The sequence below is a fragment of the Lolium rigidum genome, chromosome 7 (assembly GCF_022539505.1).
Source record: "Lolium rigidum isolate FL_2022 chromosome 7, APGP_CSIRO_Lrig_0.1, whole genome shotgun sequence".
In the NCBI taxonomy this organism is placed as follows: Eukaryota; Viridiplantae; Streptophyta; class Magnoliopsida; order Poales; family Poaceae; genus Lolium; species Lolium rigidum.
The window spans coordinates 253,967,727-253,990,724 of NC_061514.1; the positions used below are offsets into that span (position 1 = coordinate 253,967,727).

The 22,998-nt window shown below is 42.1% G+C and overlaps 1 protein-coding gene and 1 long non-coding RNA gene across 3 annotated transcripts; one reads left to right on the top strand and one right to left on the bottom strand.

The window, feature by feature from the left end:
• Positions 1-8,737: 8,737 nt before the first annotated feature.
• LOC124669584 lies at positions 8,738-15,094 on the bottom strand. Its single transcript, XR_006992251.1, has 3 exons — positions 15,045-15,094; positions 10,254-10,361; positions 8,738-9,417 (listed from the first exon to the last, which is right to left on the bottom strand). It is a non-coding gene; the product is annotated as an uncharacterized LOC124669584 (long non-coding RNA).
• An 812-nt stretch (positions 15,095-15,906) lies between these two features.
• Positions 15,907-18,263, top strand: LOC124669572. 2 transcript variants are annotated; one of them, XM_047206167.1, is made up of 4 exons: positions 15,907-16,131; positions 16,223-16,513; positions 17,418-17,587; positions 17,770-18,263. In XM_047206167.1, exons 2-4 carry the CDS (start codon positions 16,433-16,435, stop codon positions 17,771-17,773), a joined length of 255 nt encoding a protein of 84 aa, XP_047062123.1. In that variant the 5' UTR covers positions 15,907-16,131; positions 16,223-16,432; the 3' UTR covers positions 17,774-18,263. The 2 variants fall into 2 exon arrangements, with proteins under 2 accessions (XP_047062123.1, XP_047062122.1); XM_047206166.1 differs by lacking the exon at positions 17,418-17,587 and having other exon boundaries at positions 16,231-16,513.
• The last annotated feature ends 4,735 nt before the right edge of the window (positions 18,264-22,998 follow it).

Genomic DNA, 22,998 nt, shown 5'->3' on the forward strand with positions numbered 1-22,998 from the left:
GATCATGTACCATGTGTTATTGCTGTGGGCACTCTAATTCCCAAGGCTCAAGTCTTTCGTTTCGAGAACCATTGGGTTAGGATGCCAGGGTTTATGGATGAGGTTAGTAAACTCTGGGAGATCACCTGTCCAGGTGATAGTGCAAAATCCTTGTCGGCAAAATTCAAACTCCTCCGTAAAGGACTGAAAAAGTGGAGCACCAGTATCTCTGTCATCAACAAAGTCATTGATAATTGCAATAATATTATTCTGATGCTTGATGGGATGGAAGAGTTGAGGCCACTTCATACCTCTGAATGGAATTTTAGATCGATTGTGAAAGCCAGATTGGAACACCTGTTGATTTGTAAAAGAGATTATTGGAAGAAGCGATGTACAGTTCGTTGGGCAAAGTTTGGCAGCGAGAACACTTCATATTTTCATTCTATGGCTACTATTCGCTATCGGAAAAATACTATCTCTTCTTTAACTCGCGAGGATGGGTCAGTAGCAGTGGATCATCATGAAAAGGCTGGTATCCTATGGCAAGCGTTTAGGGACCGTTTGGGTTTCTCCACTCCCATTGACAACAATTTTAACTTCGCAGATTATATTCAGCCCATGGATAACTTGGATGCCCTCTCTGCTCCTTTTACTCGCGAGGAAATTGATGCTATTGTTGCTGAACTACCCACAGAAAAAGCTCCTGGCCCAGATGGTTTTACAGGCTTATTTATTAAAGTTTGTTGGCCTATTATTAAATACGACTTCTATAGGTTGTGTGATGAGTTCTGGGATGGAACGGTAAACCTGCAAAGTATAAATGATGCCTTCATCACGCTTATTCCAAAGATCAACTCTCCCGCAGGGCCAAATGACTACAGACCCATCTCGCTATTGAACATCAGCCTAAAAATTCTTACAAAACTTTTGGCCAATCGTATGCAGCAGAAAATTCTTCAGCTTGTTCACGTCAATCAATACGGCTTTTTGAAGTCCAGAACGATACAGGATTGTGTTGCGTGGGCATACGAATACATCCATCAGTGCAAGCAATCTAAGCAAGAAGTGGTGATACTGAAACTTGATTTTACAAAAGCATTTGATACAATTGAACACCAAGCAATTCTTAATATATTAAGATGTTGGGGTTTTGATGATAGATGGATTGGATGGGTTCATGCTATTTTTTCATCAGGTTTCTCCTCGGTGCTTTTGAACGGTGTTCCTGGGAAAAAATTCCCGTGTCGTCGTGGGGTGCGACAAGGAGATCCCTTCTCCCCTATCTTGTTCGTGGCTGGAGCTGACCTTCTTCAAACAATGGTAAATCGTCTAGCTGATGCTGGGATACTGCTTCCTCCGTTGCCAATTCCTGGAGCTGACTTTCCAATTGTACAATACGCTGACGACACTTTAATAGTTCTGCAAGCTTCTCCACTTCAGCTCCTGGCTCTTAAAGATCTTCTTCAAGTTTTTGCTGCAGCTACGGGTCTGAGAGTCAATTACTCGAAATCTTGCTTAATGCCAGTCAACGTTGATGTTTATCAGCTGCATATGCTAGCAAATACCTTTGGCTGCAAGGTGGGCACTCTTCCCTTTGCTTATTTGGGGCTACCACTTGGAACTACTAGACCTTCGGTCCAAGATCTCACTCCAATTGTTGATCAAATTGAACGAAGGCTGAACGCTAGTGCCAGGTTCTTGGATTATGGTGGTAGATTGCAGCTGGTGAACTCTGTCTTGTCTTCACTGCCTAATCACTATTTGTCCTCGCTCAAAGTTCATAAGTCTATAATCAACATTGCAGACCGCTCTAGGAGACATTGCTTGTGGGCCAAAGAGGAGGGCTCATCCTCAGGTAACTCGCTGGCAGCCTGGTCTTTGGTTTGTAGACCTAAACAGAAAGGAGGTCTAGGAATTATGAATTTCGAGATTCAGAACCAAGCCTTGCTTCTCAAACAGCTGCATAAATTTTACTGTCAGGCTGATACACCATGGGTAAAATTAGTTTGGTCGTTGTATTCTCCTGATGTGCCCCCTCATGCCCAGACCAGACGTGGCTCATTCTGGTGGCGTGACGTCTTCAGTTTGGTTAACACATATCGAAGCATAACTTCATCCCAAATTAGTGATGGTCGTTCCACCCTATTTTGGAAAGATTTTTGGCAATCTGATGAGCTCTTGTGTGATCGATTCCCTCACCTTTTTTCCTATGCCATGAATGAAGATATTTCAGTGGGTAAATTTTCAAGCTCTGACAACACTTTGGAATTATTTGCACTTCCTCTCTCAGTTCAAGCGTTTGATGAACTCTCCGCGCTACAGACGTTAACTAATAACCTGGTGATCGTTCCTGACTCAGTTGATACAAGGCTTTTTAGTTGGGGGACTGCTCAATACACTTCTGCCAGGTATTATAAGTTTATCTTTGGTGCTTACCCAGAAGACAAAACTTTGAAAAGTATTTGGAAGTCTAAGTGCTTACCAAAATTACGTGTGTTTGCTTGGTTGCTTATGATGGACCGTTTGAACACCAAGGATCTGATGATGAGAAAAAATTGGCAAGTAGATGGAGGCACGGGCTGTGTATTGTGCAACACTCTTGAATTGGAAACTAGGGATCACCTGTTCTTTGGTTGTCCCTACGCTGCTGCTTGTTGGGCCAGGCTTCACATCCAATGGGACTGTTCTCTCCCATTTTCATCCAGGTTTCTTAGGGCTCGCAACTTGTTCAAAGGCCCCTGCTTCATGGAAGTTTTTGTCTGCGCAGCTTGGAACATTTGGAAGGATAGAAATGATTTGATCTTCAAAGCTATTGATTCTTCTTTGGCAAGATGGTGTGTTAGGTTCAAAAATGACCTACACCTTCACACCTTTCGAGTTAAACCGAGCCTAGTGCAGCCTCTCTCCGATTTTGTTTTGACATGCTTCGACTAGTCATGTTTTTAGGCCTTATTTTTCACTTCCTTCCTCCCTAGAAAGTGCAACTCTCTTGTACTGTTCCTTGTTTATATATATCAATGAAAAATATACCGTAGGGGCTTCCCCTACGGTTTCACCGTCAAAAAAAAAAAGAAACAAAAAGATGCAATTGCAGGATCTAAAGGAAATAGCTTCGAGCACACACACAACGGCGCCAGAAAAGTACTTTACCTGGGACCGGAGTATGAGTGCCTTTTACCTTTCCTCCCCGGCAACGAGCGCCGGAAAAGTGCTTGATGTCTACGGGTGCTTCTATTCTTGTAGACGGTGTTGGGCCTCCAAGAGCAGAGGTTTGTAGAACAACAGCAAGTTTCCCTTAAGTGGATCACCCAAGGTTTATCGAACTCAGGGAGGAAGAGGTCAAAGATATCCCTCTCATGCAACCCTGCAACCACAAAGCAAGAAGTCTCTTGTGTCCCCAACACACCTAATAGGTGCACTAGTTCGGCGAAGAGATAGTGAAATACAGGTGGTATGAATAAATATAAGCAGTAGTAATAGCGCCAGAAAAGTGCTTGCTGGCGTGTGGTTTATGGTGGTAATATTGCAGGAAGTACAGATGCAGTAAAACAGTAAACAAGCAGCGATAGCAGTATTTAGGAACAAGACCTAGGGATCATACTTTCACTAGTGGACACTCTCAACATTGATCACATAACAGAATAAATAGATAGATGCTAGACTCTACACTCTCTTGTTGGATGATGAACACCACTAACTGTGTAGGATTACACGAACCCTCAATGCCGGAGTTAACAAGCTCCACAATATTCAATGTTCATATTTAAATAACCTTAGAGTGCATGATAGATCAACATAACCAAACCAAGTACTAACATAGCATGCACACTCGTCACCTTCACACTACGAAAGGAGGCATAGATCACATCAATACCATCATAGCAATAGTTAACTTCATAATCTACAAGAGATCACAATCATAGCCTACGCCAAGTACTAACACGATGCACACACCGTCACCATTACACCGTGCAGGGAGGAATAAACTACTTTAATAACATCACTAGAGTAGCACACAGATAAATTGTGATACAAAACACATTGCAATCATAAAGGGATATAAATAAGCACTTCACTATGCCATTCATGACAGTGAATAAGTATTCTGTGAAATATAGCCTAAGAGACCCACACGGCGCACACACTGTCACCTTTACACACGTGGGACAAGGAGTCTCCGGAGATCACATAAGTAAAACCCACTTGACTAGCATAATGACATCTAGATTACAAGCATCATCATATGAATCTCAATCATGTAAGGCAGCTCATGAGATTATTGTATTGAAGTACATAGGAGAGAGATGAACCACATAGCTACCGGTACATCCCCGAGCCTCGATGGAGAACTACTCCCTCCTCATGGGAGACGAGCGGCGTTGATGGAGATGGCGGTGGTGTCGATGGAGGAGCCTTCCGGGGCACTTCCTCGTCCTGGCGGCGTGCCGGAACAGAGACTCTGTCCCCGCATCTTGGCTTCGCGATGGCGGCGGCTCTGGAAGGTTTCTCGTACCGTGGCTTTTTCGTATCGAAGTTTTATGTCAGGGACCTTTTTATAGGCGAAGAGGCGGAGTCGGAGAGGCGACGAGGGGGTGACACACTAGGGGGGCGCGCCCCCCCCCCTAGGCCGCGCCGCCCTGTCATCTGGGGGCCCAGTGGCCCCCCTCTGGCGACTCTCGGGTGTTCTGGAAGCTTCGTGGAAAAATAGGATGCTGGGCCTTGATTTCGTCCGATTCCGAGAATATTTTCTTACTAGGATTTCGGAACCAAAAACGACAGAAAACGAGAACTGGCCCTTCGGCATCTCGTCAATAGGTTAGTTCCGGAAAACGCATACTAATGACATAAAGTATGCATAAAACATGTAGATATCATCAATAATGTGGCATGGAACATAAGAAATTATGGATACGTCGGAGACGTATCACGCCGCCAACGAACCCCACTCTGGCGTCAGCTCACGAGAGGGAGACGATACGTAGGAGAGACCTGATGTGGCCGAGGAGGAGGAGGAGGAAGAAGACATGGCTACAGAGGAAGGGGGTTTTTTGCCGATGGTTGGTACGGAGCAAGAGGAGGAAGAGGAGAACTGCTCGACGCGGTTAAATAATGGGATATAGGGAGAGTTAATGTTACAGCAGTTTCCGAGGAAGTGGTGCCAAAGAACTGTCAAATCGTGCAGAGAAGGTGAGAAGGCAAGGCATCATGATGAAGGATACTGCGGCGGTTCTGCTCTACCACGACGTGACCCTACGAAGAAAAAACAGAGTGGTTTTGAAATTATCATTGCCAAAACCAGGGGGGCATGTGTTATCACCAGAATTTGACCAAGTCTGGAGATGGGCCGTGATTAAATGGGCTTAGAAGATTTACATGGAAGATATTCCCGAACCGGCCTTGTACAAGAAGTTTGGGCAAGATTGCCCGTGTATCTGTAAATATAGTAGGATACGTGTCGGTTAGAATTAAGAGATAGAGTTTAGCTCGTACACGGTTGGGTTTTTTCCCAAGTTAGGGAGTCTACGGACTATAAATATGTATCTAGGGTTATTGAGAAGGAGGACGATCACGTTCACAACAAATCAATCTAGGCGCATCGCCACCCCTTGTTTCGAGGGTTTCTCCCGGGTAAGCAACATGCTGCCTAGATCGCATCTTGCGATCTAGGCGATATCGCTTATTCGTTTTTGGTGTTGCTCGTGCTGAAGCCTTTTTGATGGCGAGCAACACCCTTATCTTAGGTGTTTTGGGGTTGATCACAATGCTTTCACGATGCATTTGTTTAGCTACGCTTCCCCTCGATATCTAGCTGCTCTTACACCTATTTTAGGTGTAAGGGCAGCACCTTGCTTGTTCGTTATTTAGTAGATCTAATCCGTTATAGTTGCTCCTTGTTCTTCAAGGATTGGTTTGATATCCGTATGGTTAGGCCTTATAAACGGGTTGAAGGATCCGGTAGTGCGTAAGGTGTGGTTTACTAAGCTCTAGAGGGATTGTTCCGGGGATCAACTTCACGTTGGTTTTTAGGCCTCTTTAGGGTTGGTTTTCCATCATCTTACGTACCTGCTAGGCTCAATTACGCATAGGATGTTCCGATTATACGGTGAAAACCCTAGACTATCGTAGATTAGCTTAGCTTGATACTGATAAAGCATGATCCCCATGTCCTTATAAATCTAACATGAACCATGGGGCAATCGGCTCTTTGAGCCGATCCACAGAACAACTTAAGAGCCGATTGGGGCTCGTATTTAATGTTTACGTGTTTGCCATGCAGGAAACTAGTCGAAGCAATCCATCACCTTCCTGACCAGGTATAGGTCAGGTGGCACGCCCTCGTAAGCACCAGGACGCGTGTGCCAGAAGGCATTGCGGGCCGTCGCCCGAGGGACCAGGGTCAGCCGCAATCCTGGGAGCCTCCCGGCTCTACTGTGTTGCCCGTCGTTGCTCGCCGGTGGGTTTCTGACCGCAACAGTTTATGCTTATGAAAGATAATCAGTCATGTTCAATGTTACGACTCAGTATGGTTATCGACATATATATACTCTTACTGTGTTCCCACAACTCTGCTTGTATTGGCATGGGTTTCATTCGACCCAAATATTCGAGCAAGCCCAAAATCTGATATCTTCGGGTTCATATTTTCATCCAATAGAATGTTGCTTGCTTTTAAATCCCTATGTATAACCCGCAAACGTGAGTGTTTGTGGAGGTACAGTAGTCCTTGAGCTACTCCTTCAGACTAGTCACAATGGGAAGTATCATACACTAATATCAAGCACATGATGCTAGTTTATGATACTAACCCCACAATGCATAGTATCATAAGATAGTATCATAGTATCATCATATTTAATGTTTTGTAGAATCTCAATGCAAATGTGTGTACATGATGTGTTTGCCATTAAATTTTCTAGTTTTACGTGCTATGATACGGTATCATATTATGATACCACTATCATCTCCCACCTCATTAATTGGGTTGCCACATCAGATTCATGCATGATACTACTTATGATACTCCCATTGTGGCTAGTCTCAGTTATATGACGCCTCCTGTTCCAATTTAGTAATGCTCCTCTTGTCGTATCTACACATATAAACACAAACATCTTCAGAAGTAATAAATTAAATTATTGTGACATGCATTTTCAACTTATGGATATTAAGATTATGCACAACTTGCCAAATATGAAGAAGTCCAAGCTTTTGTTGGACATAAATTCATATATCAGAATCTTCTCTTCTCCTTGAATGCAGCATCCCAAGAGTCTCACTAAATTGGTGTGCTGAAGCTTGGCAATTAGATGAATCTCCGTTTTAAACTCATTTAGACCTTGCCCTGAATGTTCGGCTAACCATTTCACAGCTATCTCAAGTCCATTTGGTAGTTTTCCCTGCAGCCGTTCCAGCAGCTTAAGAATAAACGAATAGGAGACTTCCTAATATATTTATAATGGTTTAGGCCCAACTAGTTCTTCGACCACTATCCTAAATTTATTAAAAAGGTTGGACGATAATATCATTGGATAGGTCTTTGCATGTTCATATCCTATTATTATTTTATATTCTAGTGCCCGCTCGATCGATGGACATGATTGGTTAATGTCAAATATACTGCAACAAAGGAAGTTGTGCATTTATTCTGACAAATGTTTTAAGACACATATGAAAAAAAATAAAACAGTGTCTAGGAGGAACTAGAAACACTATTGATAGAAGCGGGACTTGGCGTGACAATTCCAGAATTCATCCCTGACAGGAATCGAACTCTGGTCGTTAGGGTGCGCCACTGCGACCCTAACCACTGGGCTAAGCCCACGTCGTCCATATGAAAAAAAATGAACACAAAATAGCTAGGCCCTCTTTGGAATATAGGTCTTTCACAAGATTCGAGGATTATAATTGTTACAACTTTTTCCTACAAGGAACATTTGTATACTATGTTAGACGTTGTCGAATTCCTATGGCATAGACTCACAATGCCTCGAATTTAATGAGTCTAAATTATGTTTAATATTGAAAGGTTTAAATCTCATACTCTTTCTTCTTCTTGCAAAACTCTTATGTGTTATTTCAAATGCACTAGCCAAAGCTGTCACATCTAAAGTCCATGTGTTTGTTACCTCATTGATATGAGTTTCCCTTGTTATTATATTTTTCATGCAATAAAAAAAACCATTAAAACACAAATTTTTACTATATGAGGTAGCTCAGTTCGTTGGTGCACTTGCATCCCTGCATAATATTCTTGTTCAAGAGTTCTTTCAATTATAAGGCTCCGATTATCTAATATGGTACATCTAGAGAACCCAATTTGTAGCATATTATGCTATTTTAAGGAAGATATTTCATCTTAATCATTCATTAATAGAGGTGCCTATGAGGACTCTATTTACAGGTAATAATTAATAATCAGCTTAAAGACATCCATTTCTATTATTGATAAAGTAAACCATGTGAAAACTCAACTTATAGCAAGTTATGCTTTTTAATAGGAAGTATTCAAATGGATTGAATTATATATGTTACAGAAGTAAGATTCAGTAATTACTCTGATATATACTTGTGCAAAGTCAAAACAAATTTTATTCAACCATAATTTTGTTTGTTTAGTTTTCTATCTTTTCTCTTCTTTTATAATTAGTTAAGTTGAATAAAAATATTGATTTATTCTTTATTTTGGCTCACTTTGTATATACTTATTGTATTTTATTTCTATCTAATATGGACAATTTACCAAATGGCATATTGTATCATTCAAAAACCAGTATGTGGTCCAAGAAACAGTTATGTTCTCCTCGTTAGGCCACATGTCTAACATAATCTGCTTACCTTATGTCAAAATTTATAAGTTCCACAAGTTGTAATTTTGAAATCTTACCTATTACCTGGAACTAGAAATAATTACCATTGAATCTTTGTAAATAGGCCTTTGAATATCAATCATAAGTCTATTAAAACTATCAAATGAAATTAAAAAAATTCGGAGTTCCATGGGATACTTGAGTATAACGAGTCAAGATGACGAACTAGTCCACAAGGTTACAAATTAAGTATGTTGGTTATGTTTTAAACAAGACACAAGCTTTGACGAATGATTGTGACTGGTGTCATTGCCCTTGCCACTTCCTACGATAACTGTGATCAACAAAATATTGAAATTCTACCTTGGTTGTCATACATAGTTGGTCCTCTTAGTTTAACACTTAAATTATTGTAGGCGATATAGATATGTTAAATAGTTCACCTTGTAGACACGACCAAATCCACCCTCGCCAAGTTTATTTCCTTCTGAGAAGTTATTTGTGGCATCTGCAATTTGAGAGAACTCGAACATCGAAAACTCAGAGTGGCCCTCTTCCATCCCCCAGAGCATGATAGCTTCCTCTGTGCCCGATGGTGCTACTTCGTGAAATTGTGAGTTCATGTTACCTATTCATTCATAAGTAATGATGATGCTTAATTCAATAAAGAAGAGACCATGGGAGAGATTTTTATCATTGTTAATTTACTACGACAATAGGTTCTTCAATTATCATCAGGTTTCTCTTCTATTGGGTAGGTACAAAGTGTATCATCCACGTAACATTTATTCCTTCCAAATATTACAGTCAATGTTTCTTAGCCATAAACATTAGCTAAAAGGAGATGTAAATATGACTAACTAACAATAAAACTAGATTGAATGAAGTAATTGGAAGTCCAGGAAAAATAATATATTTTCAAAATGAAGGATAAGTGTACCGAGTTTTAAAACGGAGCAGACTATTTCTTAGTTTCCGGTGATTTGCTAAAATCAAATTCATACTTAGCTCAAATATCAACATCTAAGCATCCATATTCCCAACAAAACAATGACAGAGTTAATCTAAAATGTATACCCTATAAATATTTTGGAACTAACCTTGGTCACTTTCATCAAACTCTTTATATTTAATTAGTATAATCAAAAGTAAAAGATAGAGTCATGGAAAAAATAGATAGATTAACATTATAGAAAAGTTAAAATGTTAGAAAGAATTACCAGGGAGGAGCATTTATTTAAAAGACTAGTACACTCAAGATTATGGCATCTCTTTGCTAAATTTTGCAAAAGCTTTTTTACTATGCCTTCAAGACTAATTCCCAAACAAGAGAGAATCCCCAACAATGTTTTAAAACCTATAACTAAGTATTAATAAGACCATACAACAATTCATAGATGTGCATGATATATTTTTTCTACTAAATAAGTATTCACAGCTACTATAGAACAACAAATTCCTTACTCTTGTATATGCATGTTGATCGAGTCCAGATAATGGCAAGAAGGATGCATAATAACAGAAGTACGACAGCCACAATCACTACAATTATCCAGATTTTATTCTTGATTCCTGCATAAGAAAGAATATATATCAATGGATATTAGCGCATAATTTAAGGTATTTTTCCAAATTTTGAACATCCTGAAACAAGTTTAAGCCAGAGGTTTTATTCGAGTTATAACTATTTTGGTTCGAAGGTCGCCATCTTCTTCAGCAATCTGACTATGAAAGGGCGACATATAATAAAAGATAAGTACATATTTTACGTGAATATGTAACACTCCATTTCATACTTTTCTAAACAAAATTCATTCTCAATACGCATCAAAGTCATTTTAGAGAGTTTCACGCTGCCACATATTGCATCATTTTATAGATAGTTGCATAACAAGGGCCCTATTACAAATATATTTATCGCAGAAGGGCACTACTTTGATGCACTGCGTGACCTTACGCCAGAATGTTTGAGGATAAAAAAGTCTGCCCACCCACACAAAGAGATACTACAAAGAGGGGGCAGAGGGAGGGGAGATGGTGAGAGGACGAAGAAAGCTAGTAAAAATGACATGTGATCTTAGGTCAAATGGCACTCTGCGATGACAAAAAAAATTAATGTAGGTGCCATATGCGCAATACCACTCTCCAAAAAAAGAGCAATTGATAGGGTTTTACTTATTATGTCGTTATGCATAATTACTATGTAATTACCATCCGGAGCACATGGCACATGTTCTTATAGTTCTTACATGCCGTGTTTCAATAGATTGCGGAAAATGTACGGCTTATCCAGTCAAGTAATCCAACGATTATTATGGTGTTTTACCATTTCTGGCTAACTTTAAATCCTGATGTTGAAATATCAAGAATTTTTTGTGTCAAATTTAAATTTAGGAATGCATGCGCGCCTTCTTTTCACAATGTGGGAATTAGTTCCCATGCAAGGAAACTTGTTTCACAGGGATAGACAGGAAAGATTCATTGGATTATGGAAATTACTGTTGCCTGCTATATGGAAAGCATAAATTGTAATTTTTAAAAATATTGAAAAATAATATCGTTTCAATATAACAACAATATATGTGTGGAAGTTTTGGTAAGGAAAGAAAAATATTAGGTGCCCATGGTAGCGCAGTGCTATGATGTTTGAGTTGTCCACGATACTTTATGATTGCTACAAAGTAATATATAAAGCAACAATGCCGTGAGAATACACAAGTGAATAGAGGCAAAGTCCATGTCTAGCTGAGATCACGTTTGAAATAATTCGATTTGGCATTCATTGCCCAGTTGATTAATTATTGTATTGATCAATTATATTCGAGTGCCATTCACTGAACAAATTCGTACTAGCTAATATAATATTTTTTGTAAGCTTAAAATATTGTACTACATGTTGAATAAGAAATTACAAAAACTTTATCTCAAATTCTAGAGATCTACTAATGTTTGAATATTAACTTTGGATCTGATTCTTTCAAGGAAAGGGACCGATCCAATTGTCCAACCACATTTTCCTGGAGATTTCAATATTAGGATTTGATTAATGAATTCTCCTAAATACTAGTTACATAAAAAGGGCGTAGGTGAACTATTTACAGAAATAATAACTCTCTTAAAATTAACATGGAAAGTAAGCATAAAACCTGAAGTATATTAAATAAATGAAATGTTAAATTATCTGAGAACTGAAGGTCTTTCGCAATGGGAGTTTCTTACTGTCGAATCCTAAGTTATTTGCTGATGTGGCATTGTATTAAATAAGAAAAGATATGGTTATTGTATCTTAGCTAAGACTACCCATAATGAGAATATTATAGGTAGTATCATGTATTTCGTGCAAAAAGCTGATGTGTCACTATAATTAAGGATGAGAGAGACATAGTGATATCATAGATAGATACCATATCATAGAACATGAAACTAGAAAAATAAATGTCAATTAGATCTTGTACACAATTTGATTGAGATTCTACAAATCAATAAATACAAGAAAACTACTATAGTACTACATGATACAATGCATTGTATTGTAGAGATAGTATCACATGCATGATACTTTTATATGATACTATCCATTGTGACTATTTTAAGATACAACTCTTGCATGGAATCCTAGACAAAACATATTGCTAGTCCAATCACATGCATCATTAGCATAAATAATTAAATTTAGATACAACCCTAAGAAACAATTCATTGTAAAGTTCGTTTCTTACAATACATCGCTAGCTAGAATAATGCATTAAGAGACAATGCATCGTAAAAGGCCTAACAAATATATTATTAAAGGTGACAAGGAGTTCAAGCATACATTCAATGATATGACACCTTCATAGAAGACTTTAAGTCTTTAGCCAACACTAAAACCCATGTCTGGCCATGTGTCAGCCTCTACAATCGTTTCCCACCTACGTGGGCTCCATGGTGTTCTTCTCTTTGATCCTATTTTGTTAGTTTTGGCTGTAAGAAGCAATTTTGTTGGCTCCATGGTCCTCTTATGCTTGTTATTTGTGCACATAACACAAGCTGGTGTACTTTTAATTTAAGAATATAAGTACCACATAATACATATGTATACCATATTACATACTCCCTTTGTTCTTGAATACAAAGGCCACAACCAAAAACACAATTTTCATCTATCTAAGGCTATTGTCTTTTTCAAGAACAATTTATTATATTTCTCTCTCGTACAATGGTTCTCATTAACGTGAATGTTACATGCAGCCGTAGAGATAAATGTACCACATGCAACATATTTACTTAGCCCACTACACGAGAAGTTTCCTACGTACATAATTAATCATGCTATTTATTAGTTGATTTTATTTTCTTGGTAGATAAAAAATGATATAATGGCCTTTTATACAAGAACGGAGGAAGAATTATGGTTTTCATTCCGCGCCATCTTGTGTTGGATGCTTCTAATTAATTTGGCTTGGCGAGTGAATTTTATGTGATAGTATTGACATAAAAAATTCTCATTAAACCCGATGTTTTAGTAGTGCATGTTCAGTGAACAAGTAATTAGAGGCTAATATTTCGGCCCTTGAGGTGTGGACTCACACTTTTAACCTCTAGAGCAGACCGGGTTGGTTGGTAGGAACTGACACTCCGCTAATGGTGTGTGCATGCGCACACCTGTGTGTGTGCGCGCGTGCGTGCGCGTGCATTTGTGTGTGTATGTGTTGCATGTGTGTGTGCGCGCGCGCGTGTGTGTATAAGAGAGCACGACCAACGCTCTGGTCTTCTGGTGTATTTGTAGACACGGAGAGCAAGGCCGGCAGCTTAGATGATCATATAATGATTAGGAAGTAGTACGAGGCGTAGAAGACAGCAGGGCTCTTCCAACGTTAGGTGTACGGCTTTCTAGCCACCAACACCAACATGGTCACTTGAGGGAGAATAGGCGTTAGAGCGCGGAGCTGACCTCCTCCCTTTCCGGCTGGCAGCAATCCTAGCTGCTAGAAGGCGTTATAACTTTGTCTCTTAGCAATTCTTCTACTCTCTTTGTCCATATGTGCGGTTCGGTTGGATCCGTGGATGATCTCCCCTATTCTGCCTTCTTCTTCTCTGATGCTAGCCTTCCGGCGGTCGGAATTGGAGCAACATATCCAACAGGGTGCCAGCGAGTGGCGTGGGGGCTACTGAGGCATATTTGAATAAAGGTGGTTGTCCTAGGGTTCCAACTCACCCAAGATGATGATCCGCCGGATGCGAGTCCACATCGATCTGGCTGGATTGGCGTGTTCCGGAAGGCTCTGCCGGCAACTGCATTGGGCAATTTATGCCTGGAGATTGCTGGATCGGGTGAGATTCGATCACGCGCACTCGTGTTTTTCTCTGGTTGTTTGGTTTCAGAGGGAGTGATGCGAAGCTCTGCTGGGTGTTACCATCATGGAGCACCCTTTCTCGTTCCATGGTCAAGTCAGCCGGCGAGGAATGTCATTGAGGCCTGAGGACTAGCTATGGTGGTTCTAGTCTTTGTGGTGACGAGGAATTGGCTTGGTGATTTGTGACTTGTAGTAGCGACATTATAAGTGGGGGCGTCAACACAGGAGAAGTTCAAAGTCTTACCTCTCAGGGTGAAAATCCAAGGTCTCACCTTAACTGGTTGTAGGTGGAAATGACCTTATTGAAGGCATTGTTTTGTGAGCGAGGATTTTCTGCAGGGTGAAAATCTAAGATTTTTGATTGGGCGACGATGACGTTTGTGCACTGTTTCCTTTTTGGAGGCATCGTTTTTGGTGAAGCTGGACTTCCGGTGTTGTCTTGGTGGTGTTAGTGCTGCTACAAAGAAGTGATTACTGTAGCGGGACTTTCCTTTTATTGTATTTTTTTGGTTGTGTGCATCTATATTGACAATAGGGGAATATATTATTGCATAGGCTAGATGTAATTGGTATCTCTATAATATTAATATACACTATTTGTTAAATGAAAAATATAAGTGACTAATTTATCTAGATATGGTTGTCTCTAGACACGTTGTTATGTATAGATACATCCTTATATAAAAAAGTTGAGACACTTATTTTTGGACAAGGGGTATAACATGTGATACATCTGGTGTATTTTAGAAAAAATATTTCAGCATGGTAGAAAAACATCATTTTTTGTACAAATCAATACTTTGCAATAAAGGTGGTTGTATTGATGTCTCACCATGCAAAGAACAGGTAAAATTATATGCACTGTTCAATTTTTTTGATCATCGTGAAACCACATAGTTGAAGGTGTTTATGTGTATACCTCCTTTGCTCGGTGGACTTGCAGGGGTCAGTGGTTCAGGAGGCGGCGGCGGCGGCGGACTCGACTTTGTCGGTGCAGGCGATGGCGCGGGCGTTCCATCAATCTGAACCATGGCCTCGCCAATATAGAATGGGTAAACCTCGAATCGTAAGTTGCACCTCACCCCGGCCACCCTCTGCCCCAATGAGCCACGCATCCTACGAGCCATCTTGTCCATCTCACCTCGGAGGCATTTTCCGCACCCTGAAGACGTCATGTCTGGTGTGCACTGCGCCAGGCCGTAAATCTTCTCTGCGGATTGTCTCCGTCCAACACGGCCTCTCCTGTGGCTACCTTCTTGTCATGGGCATCACTCGCCGCCGCATGCTCGGCTATCTTCTCCATGAGCGTGCCCACGAGCATGTCGAAGCTTTTCTCCGCCGCCGTAGGCTTCACCGTGTTGGTGTTGTTGAGGACGACCTCCGGCGTGTTACCCCAGGAGGAGAGGAAGTCCTGGTCGGAGAAGCGCACGGTGCAGCCGTCGTAGAAGAGTGTGGCGTCCTTGTCATCGGGGCATAGCGTCGGCGCCTCTAGTGAGGCCGAGGACAGGCACTCGTAGCAGGTGAGGTTGTCTGGGGTGTCCCCTCGACAGATTCCGAGGACATATACTACGTCTGGAGCCTCGCCGTAGGCGGTAAATACAACTTCAGGACCTTATGGCGCCCGCCCCTAATCCAGACCGAACGGTTTGTTGGAGATTTGCGCAACCGAGCCCACGCCGACGGGTGGTTGACCCCTACATCCGGGCGTATAAGCCTAGTCCATGTAGCAATACGCGCGGTGCCGAAGGACAGCGCGTCGGCGGATACATGGCGTCCGGAGCGTCCTCGCCGTCCTTCGTGCCTGCTCCGCCGTACGGCGACGGGATGGAGCTGCCCGGACCCCCCATCGGCTGCCACCACCATCCCAGTTCAAATTTGAATCTCCATCCGGCTGTCCATCCTCTTCCTCAATCCGGCTGACCTCGCCGTTCGCCGCCTGCGTGGAAGAGATCTGGCAAGGGACGATTTAAGCCGGACGCAGATGGATTCACCGACCTGCTCATCCGGTTAGACCTCAAATCCCGCCCCAACCCCCTCTCCCCGCTCGTCTTTTTGGCATCGATCCCTCCTGTTTGATTTTGTCCAATTTTGTACAAGATTGTCAGGGCCAGGAATCGATCTTACGCCTGATTGGTTACCGAGCTTTCCGATTCATTCTTCCGACACAAGCGCCCGCACTTCTCCGTCCATCTTGAGTTCTGACTGGCGCGAGCAAGTGTCTGTTCCATTGCACGCCGAGCTCGGGGAGGACGGAGTCTGTAGCAACGACCCAATACGCGATGCAGTCGAGTCGCCCCCTTCAGCAGAATGGTGGGGGTCATCGCCAGACTTGCCGACCTCAACCCCCTCAACCGAGTCCCCTCCATCAGAGCGCACCTGGAAGCAGAGGTCAGTCGCCTGAAAGTTTTGCATCATTATTGCCTTTCTAAACGAGCCATTTTTACTTCTTGGTATAATTTATGATGGAGTTATCTGATAGGCTTAGTTGATACGAGCATCCAAATTTTAGTTTGGTACTAAAAGGAAGTTTGCATACGCACAAATCATTATATACTTCATTGGGTTTGTTCGTTGTCAGTATTGTATTCCTGGGCAGCATAACTCTATTTGTAATCCTGGTGTAGTATTCTTGAAATTGATGTAGGACTCTGCACCAATGCGTGCAGATGATTTGCACAATGCCTGAAACTACATCAGTCTTGCAGTTTACTGAAAATCGTTGAATGGAAACAACCTGTATATTTTTTACATCTGCCTTGTGAATTATAAGTCTGTGTACAGACACTAATAGATCGTCCGAAGCTAAGTAGTTATATATAATGTACATGTTTGCAGTGAACACTGCAATGTCGGTTGCGTATTAGTGCCTTCATTGAGATAATCCAGTTCCTCCATTTGGTAGTTTTTTTGTACTAGTAAAGATTCTGAACCTCTTAGGCCTTGTTCGGTTCACTCAGAAAACACGTGGATTGGAAGGGATTGAGGGAGATTCACAAGTCAAAATACACTCCAATCCACCCCGATACACTGCAATACCCTTGAAAAGAGGGTTAACCGAACGAGCCCTTATAAATCTTGGAACTAGGAAAGCCAAACCAGTGGAGTCGATCTCTCTTTCAACCTGACAGAGAATTTGGTGATTTCTGAGTAATCGACTATTTATTACTCGCGTGAACAAATTTCTGAGTCGATCTCTCTTTCAACCTGACATAGAATGCTTTGTTTTGTACATATTTTAAGTCCGTTTAGACTGACATGCGGTGTCTTTTTGTTTCCTTACATACAAATCCAGGGAGGTTCGGTGCTCAACTCCGGAGTCCCCATTGAGGTGCATGCGAGCAAGATACACACGCCAAACATGTTTGGCTTGTTCCAGAGCCATCTATTCCAGGTGGGGTCATACATTGTGCCACAAGTTATAGATGGTCATTCATGGGAATGTTATGCGGACATGCATTACGGGTAATTAATACTCTCAACCTCGTGCCCCCCCCCCCTTTTCTGCATCATCATCTAATTAAATATGTGCCAGTTTTTTTAAAAGATGGGAACTGAAATGCATTCCATATGGAGTTTGGCTACCGATGTTGGTGTTGATAGGTGGCCTGTCTGACTAACCAGTCCATGTTGTTTTGTCATTGCAGGTAATGATAAACCTAGGGGTAGCAGAAATACCCGAATGTCACATTATGAGGAGGTGGACCAGGGATGCGTACCGTGACATGCCCGAGCACCTCATGTTGTATCAAAAGGATAGCGCTACTACGAAATCCACGAGTTTCAGGCACTCGGCTCTATACAGGACTGCAATTGAAATTGTTCAGATGGCTGACAGCAACCCGGAGTCATGCGAAGTGGCAATGTCTCACTTTCTAGATGCCATTCCCATCTTGTCAGAAACAAACAAGATAAAAGATGGCCTTGGTCTAGAAGAGAGAGTTCAAGCAGCTGGGAGAGCGAATCCTTCAGTCATATTCGAGAGTGGCAGTCTTCGACCGGACATCGTTGCTCCTTCAAAAAGTTTGGTCGACCAACTTCTGCAAGAAACAAGCCCGGCTACGAGAAGGTCAGTGTGCCAAGAACAAAATTCTGCACCATATGCCGTAGCAGGGTTCATAGGGCGAATTGCTGCCCTTCCAACAAGAAGAAGAAGCCACGTAGAGAGGCCCATTGCTCGAATTGCGGTCTGGCTGGGCACAAGAAGAACAATTGCTTGACCTCCAACTACTAGCATCACCTTTTTCTTTTGGATTGGGATAGGTTTTCCAAATGTAGTCAGGGTCCACATCTCGTGGTTCATCCGTACTCGAATGTTATGTTATATTTTTTGCAAATTTGCCCCGGCGATCTTTTTGGTGCAAAACTATTCCAGATATAAGCCCCCGTGTGTATGTGGTAGAACACCATTTGTCAGGTGGTGGTTTGTTTGATCTGAGACAATTGGGTCACGTATGTCCGGGATCGGGGTTTTTAATATGTTGTCTGTGAAATGTGAACAATGCATATAAATGGTCATATATTTTCAAGCCTGGTATCTATACAAACCTCTGCATCCACCCCAAAGTTTTCTTTTGGTTATTTCCACCAGGTGAAGGGCGGGCCTGGTGCAGCGGTAGAGCCTCACTGCCTGTGACCGAGAGGTTCCAGGTTTGAGTCGCGGTCTCCTCACATTGCACTTCACGAGGTAAGGCTTACCATGCACTAACACCTTCCCCAGACCCCGCACAGTGCGGGAGCTCTTAGCACAGGGTACGTCTTTTTTTTTCACCAGGCAAATCAGGATACATACATTAGCTCACAGAATGTGTGTAGATGGCATATACCTCGTATATGGTTTTATGTTTTTTAATGATCACCAGTGTTGTTTTCACTAACTTGATCTCTATCAGACATCTTTTCAAATTTCTTGTGCAACTTATCCATTCTAACTTTTGTGTCCATTTTGGGAGTTCTTTTGATGTCTCTATCGATGAACTCATCTTTTTATAGGGGCATGGTGACGATAGGTTTGAATGGTGTCAAGCGGAAGCAGGAGAGATGATCTCTGATGTATACAATATATGGCCATTGGCGCACGATACAGACAAATCATGTTGAAGCTCTACATTCAGGACAATGTATCTTTTGAAAGCTGGTTAATTTTTTTAAGGTGAGGAGTGTTCAGATTGTCCAGACCCGTGACTTTTAGATGACATGCGTACGAAACTAGCATAACATATGACCCGTTATCTATGTTACACGCAGAGATACGAATGGACACCGGGACAAGGACCGGTTACTTTTGTTACACGCATAAGATACGAATGGGAAAAAATGGTTACTTTAGATGATCCGTGATGATACCATGTGCATAATCAAATAGTACTTCGGATAGAATTGTTTTTCAGAGTGTGCGAGGATACCTTGACAAGAAGGATAGCATCTCGGGCATGCATATCGAACGGATACTTATCGCACCTTGAACGCTGGCCGAGGATACCTTTTCATACCGAATGGGCCATCGAACGTGGTCCTATGTGTCAACGACGGATCACTTTGTTATTTGTGTGGGGATGCCTTAAGTTGCTTGGAACAGATTCATAGGGTTTCGGTTACCTTTGTTACATGCAGTGATACGAATGGGATAAAAGTGGTTACCTTTAGATGATGCGTGACGATACTAGCATGACATATGACCCGTTACCAATATTGCATGCAAAGATATGGATCAACCCCCGGGACGAGGACCCGGTACTTTTGTTACACGTAAAAGATACGAATGGATAAAAAGTGGTTACTTTAGATAACCCGTTATGATGCCATGTGCAAAATCAATAGTACTTCAGATCGAATCGTTTTCAGAGTGTGCACGGATACCTTGATAGCAAGGATAGCATCAGAACTGGTACTATGTGGCAACGGTGGATCACTTTGTTATTTGCGCGGGGATACCTTAAGTTGCTTGGAAAGGTTTCATTAAGTTTCGGTTACCTTTGTTGCATGCAACGATACGATCGGGGGGAGGGGGGAGAGTGGTTACTTTTAGATGACTTGGGACTATACTAGCAGGACGTATGACCCGTTATCTATGTTACACGTAAAGATACGAATGGATCCTCGGGACGAGACCCGTTATCTATGTTACATGCAAAGATACGAATGGACCCACGGGACAAGGATCGTTTTCAGGGTGTGCTTGCAGATACCTTGATAGCAAGGATAGCATCGGAACTCGGTACTATGTGGCAATGGCGGATCACTTTGTTATTTGCACGGGGATACCTTAAGTTGCTTGGAACGGATTCATTAGGTTTCAGTTACCTTTTTTGCATGCAACGATACGATCGGGGGGAGAGAAGTGGTTACTTTTAGATGACTTGGGACGATACTAATATGACGTATGCCCCGTTATCTATGTTACGCGCAAAGATACGAATGGACCCCCCAGGACGAGGACCCGTTACTTTTGGTACGAATGGGACAAAAGTGGTTACTTTATATGACCCGTTATGATACCATGTGCAAAATCAGTAGTACTTCGGATCAGATCGTTTTCAGAGTGTGCGCGGATACCTTGACGGCAAGGATAGCATCGGAACTGGTACTATGTGGCAACGGCGGATCACTTTGTTATTTGCGCAGGGATACCTTAAGTTGCTTGGAATGGATTCATTAAGTTTCGGTTACCTTTGTTGCATGCAACGATACGACCGGGGAGGGGGAAGAGTGGTTACTTTTAGATGACTTGGGACGATACTAGCGGACCCGTTATCTATATTACACGCAAAGATACGAATGGATCCCCGGGACGAGACCCCGTTATCTATGTTACACGCAAAGATACGAATGGACCCCCGTGACGAGGATCGTTTTTAGGGTGTGCGCGGATACCTTGACAACAAGGATAGCATCGGAACTGGTACTATGTGGCAACGGTGGATCACTTTGTTATTTGCGCGGGGATACCTTAAGTTGCTTGGAACGGATTCATTAGGTTTCGGTTACCTTTGTTGCATGCAACGATAGGATCGGGGGGAGAAAAGTTGTTACTTTTAGATGACTTGGGACGATACTAGCATGACGTATGACCCATTATCTATGTTACACGCTAAGATACGAATGGACCCTCGGGACGAGGACCAGTTACTTTTGATACGAATGTGACAAAAGTGGTTACTTTTAGATGATATGCAACAAAACTAGCATGACATATGACCCGTTACCTATGTTTACACGCAAAGATATGAATGTACCCCGGGACGAGGATACCCGTTACTATCGTCAGACGCAAAAGATACGAATGGATAAGTGGTTACTTTAGATGACCCGTGACGATATCATGTGCAAAATCAAATAGTATTTTGGATAAGATTGTTTTCAGAGTGTGCGAGGATAGCTTGATCGCAATGATATCATCCGGGGCATGAGTATCAAACAGCTACTTCTCGCACCTTGAATGATGGCCAAGGATAGTTGTGCATACCGAATGGTCCATCGGAATTGGCGCTATGTGTCAACAGCGGATCACTTTGTTACTTGCGTGGGGATACCTTAAGTATCTTGGAACGGATTCATAGGGTTTCGGTTACCTTTGTTACATGCAATGATACGAAATGGACAAAAGTGGTTACTTTTAGATGGCATGCGATGATACTAGCATGACATATGACCCGTTATCTATGTTGCACGCAGATATACGAATGGACCCGGGACGAGGACCGGTTACTTTTGTTACACGCATGAGATACAAATGGATAAAAAGTGGTTACTTTAATGACCCGTGATGATACCATGTGCATAATCAAATAGTACTTTAGATAGGATCGTTTTTCAAAGTGTGCGAGGATACCTTGACAATAAGGATAGCATCTGGGGCATGCATATCGAACGGATACTTATCGCACCTTGAACGCTAGCTGAGGATACCTTTGCATACCGAATGGGCCATCGAAAGTGGTGTTATGTGTCAACGACGGATCACTTTGTTATTTGCTTTGGGATACCTTAAGTTGCTTGGAACGGATTCATAGGGTTTCGGTTACCTTTGTTACATGCAGTGATACGAATGGGATAAAAGTGGTTACCTTTAGATGACGCGTGACGATACTAGCATGACATATGACTTGTTACCAATGTTGCACGCAAAGATACGGATCGACCCCCGGGACGAGGACCCAGTACTTTTGTTACACGCAAAAGATACGAATGGATTAGGGTGTGCGCAGATACCTTGACAGTAAGGATAGCATCGGAACTGGTACTATGTGGCAATGGCGGATCACTTTGTTATTTGCGCGGGGATACCTTAAGTTGCTTGGAACGGATTCATTAGGTTTCGGTTACCTTTGTTGCATGCAACGATAGGATCGGGGGGAGAAAAGTGGTTACTTTTAGATGACTTGGGACGATACTAGCATGACGTATGACCCGTTATCTATGTTACACGCAAAGATACGAATGGACCCTCGGGACAAGCACCCGTTACTTTTGATACGAATGGGACAAAAGTGGTTACTTTTAGATGATATGCGACGAAACTAGCATGACATATGACCCGTTACCTATGTTTACACGCAAAGATAAGAATGGACCCCGAGACGAGGATACCCGTTACTATCGTCAGACGCAAAAGATACGAATGGATAATAAGTGGTTACTTTAGATGACCCATGACGATATCATGTGCAAAATCAAATAGTATTTTCGGATAAGATTGTTTTCAGAGTGTGAGAGGATAGCTTGATAGCAATGATATCATCTGGGGCATGCGTATCAAAGTGCTACTTCTCGCACCTTGAATGATGGCCAAGCATACCTGTGCATACCGAATGGTCCATCGGAATTGGCGCTATGTGTCAACGGCGGATCACTTTGTTACTTGCGTGGGGATATAC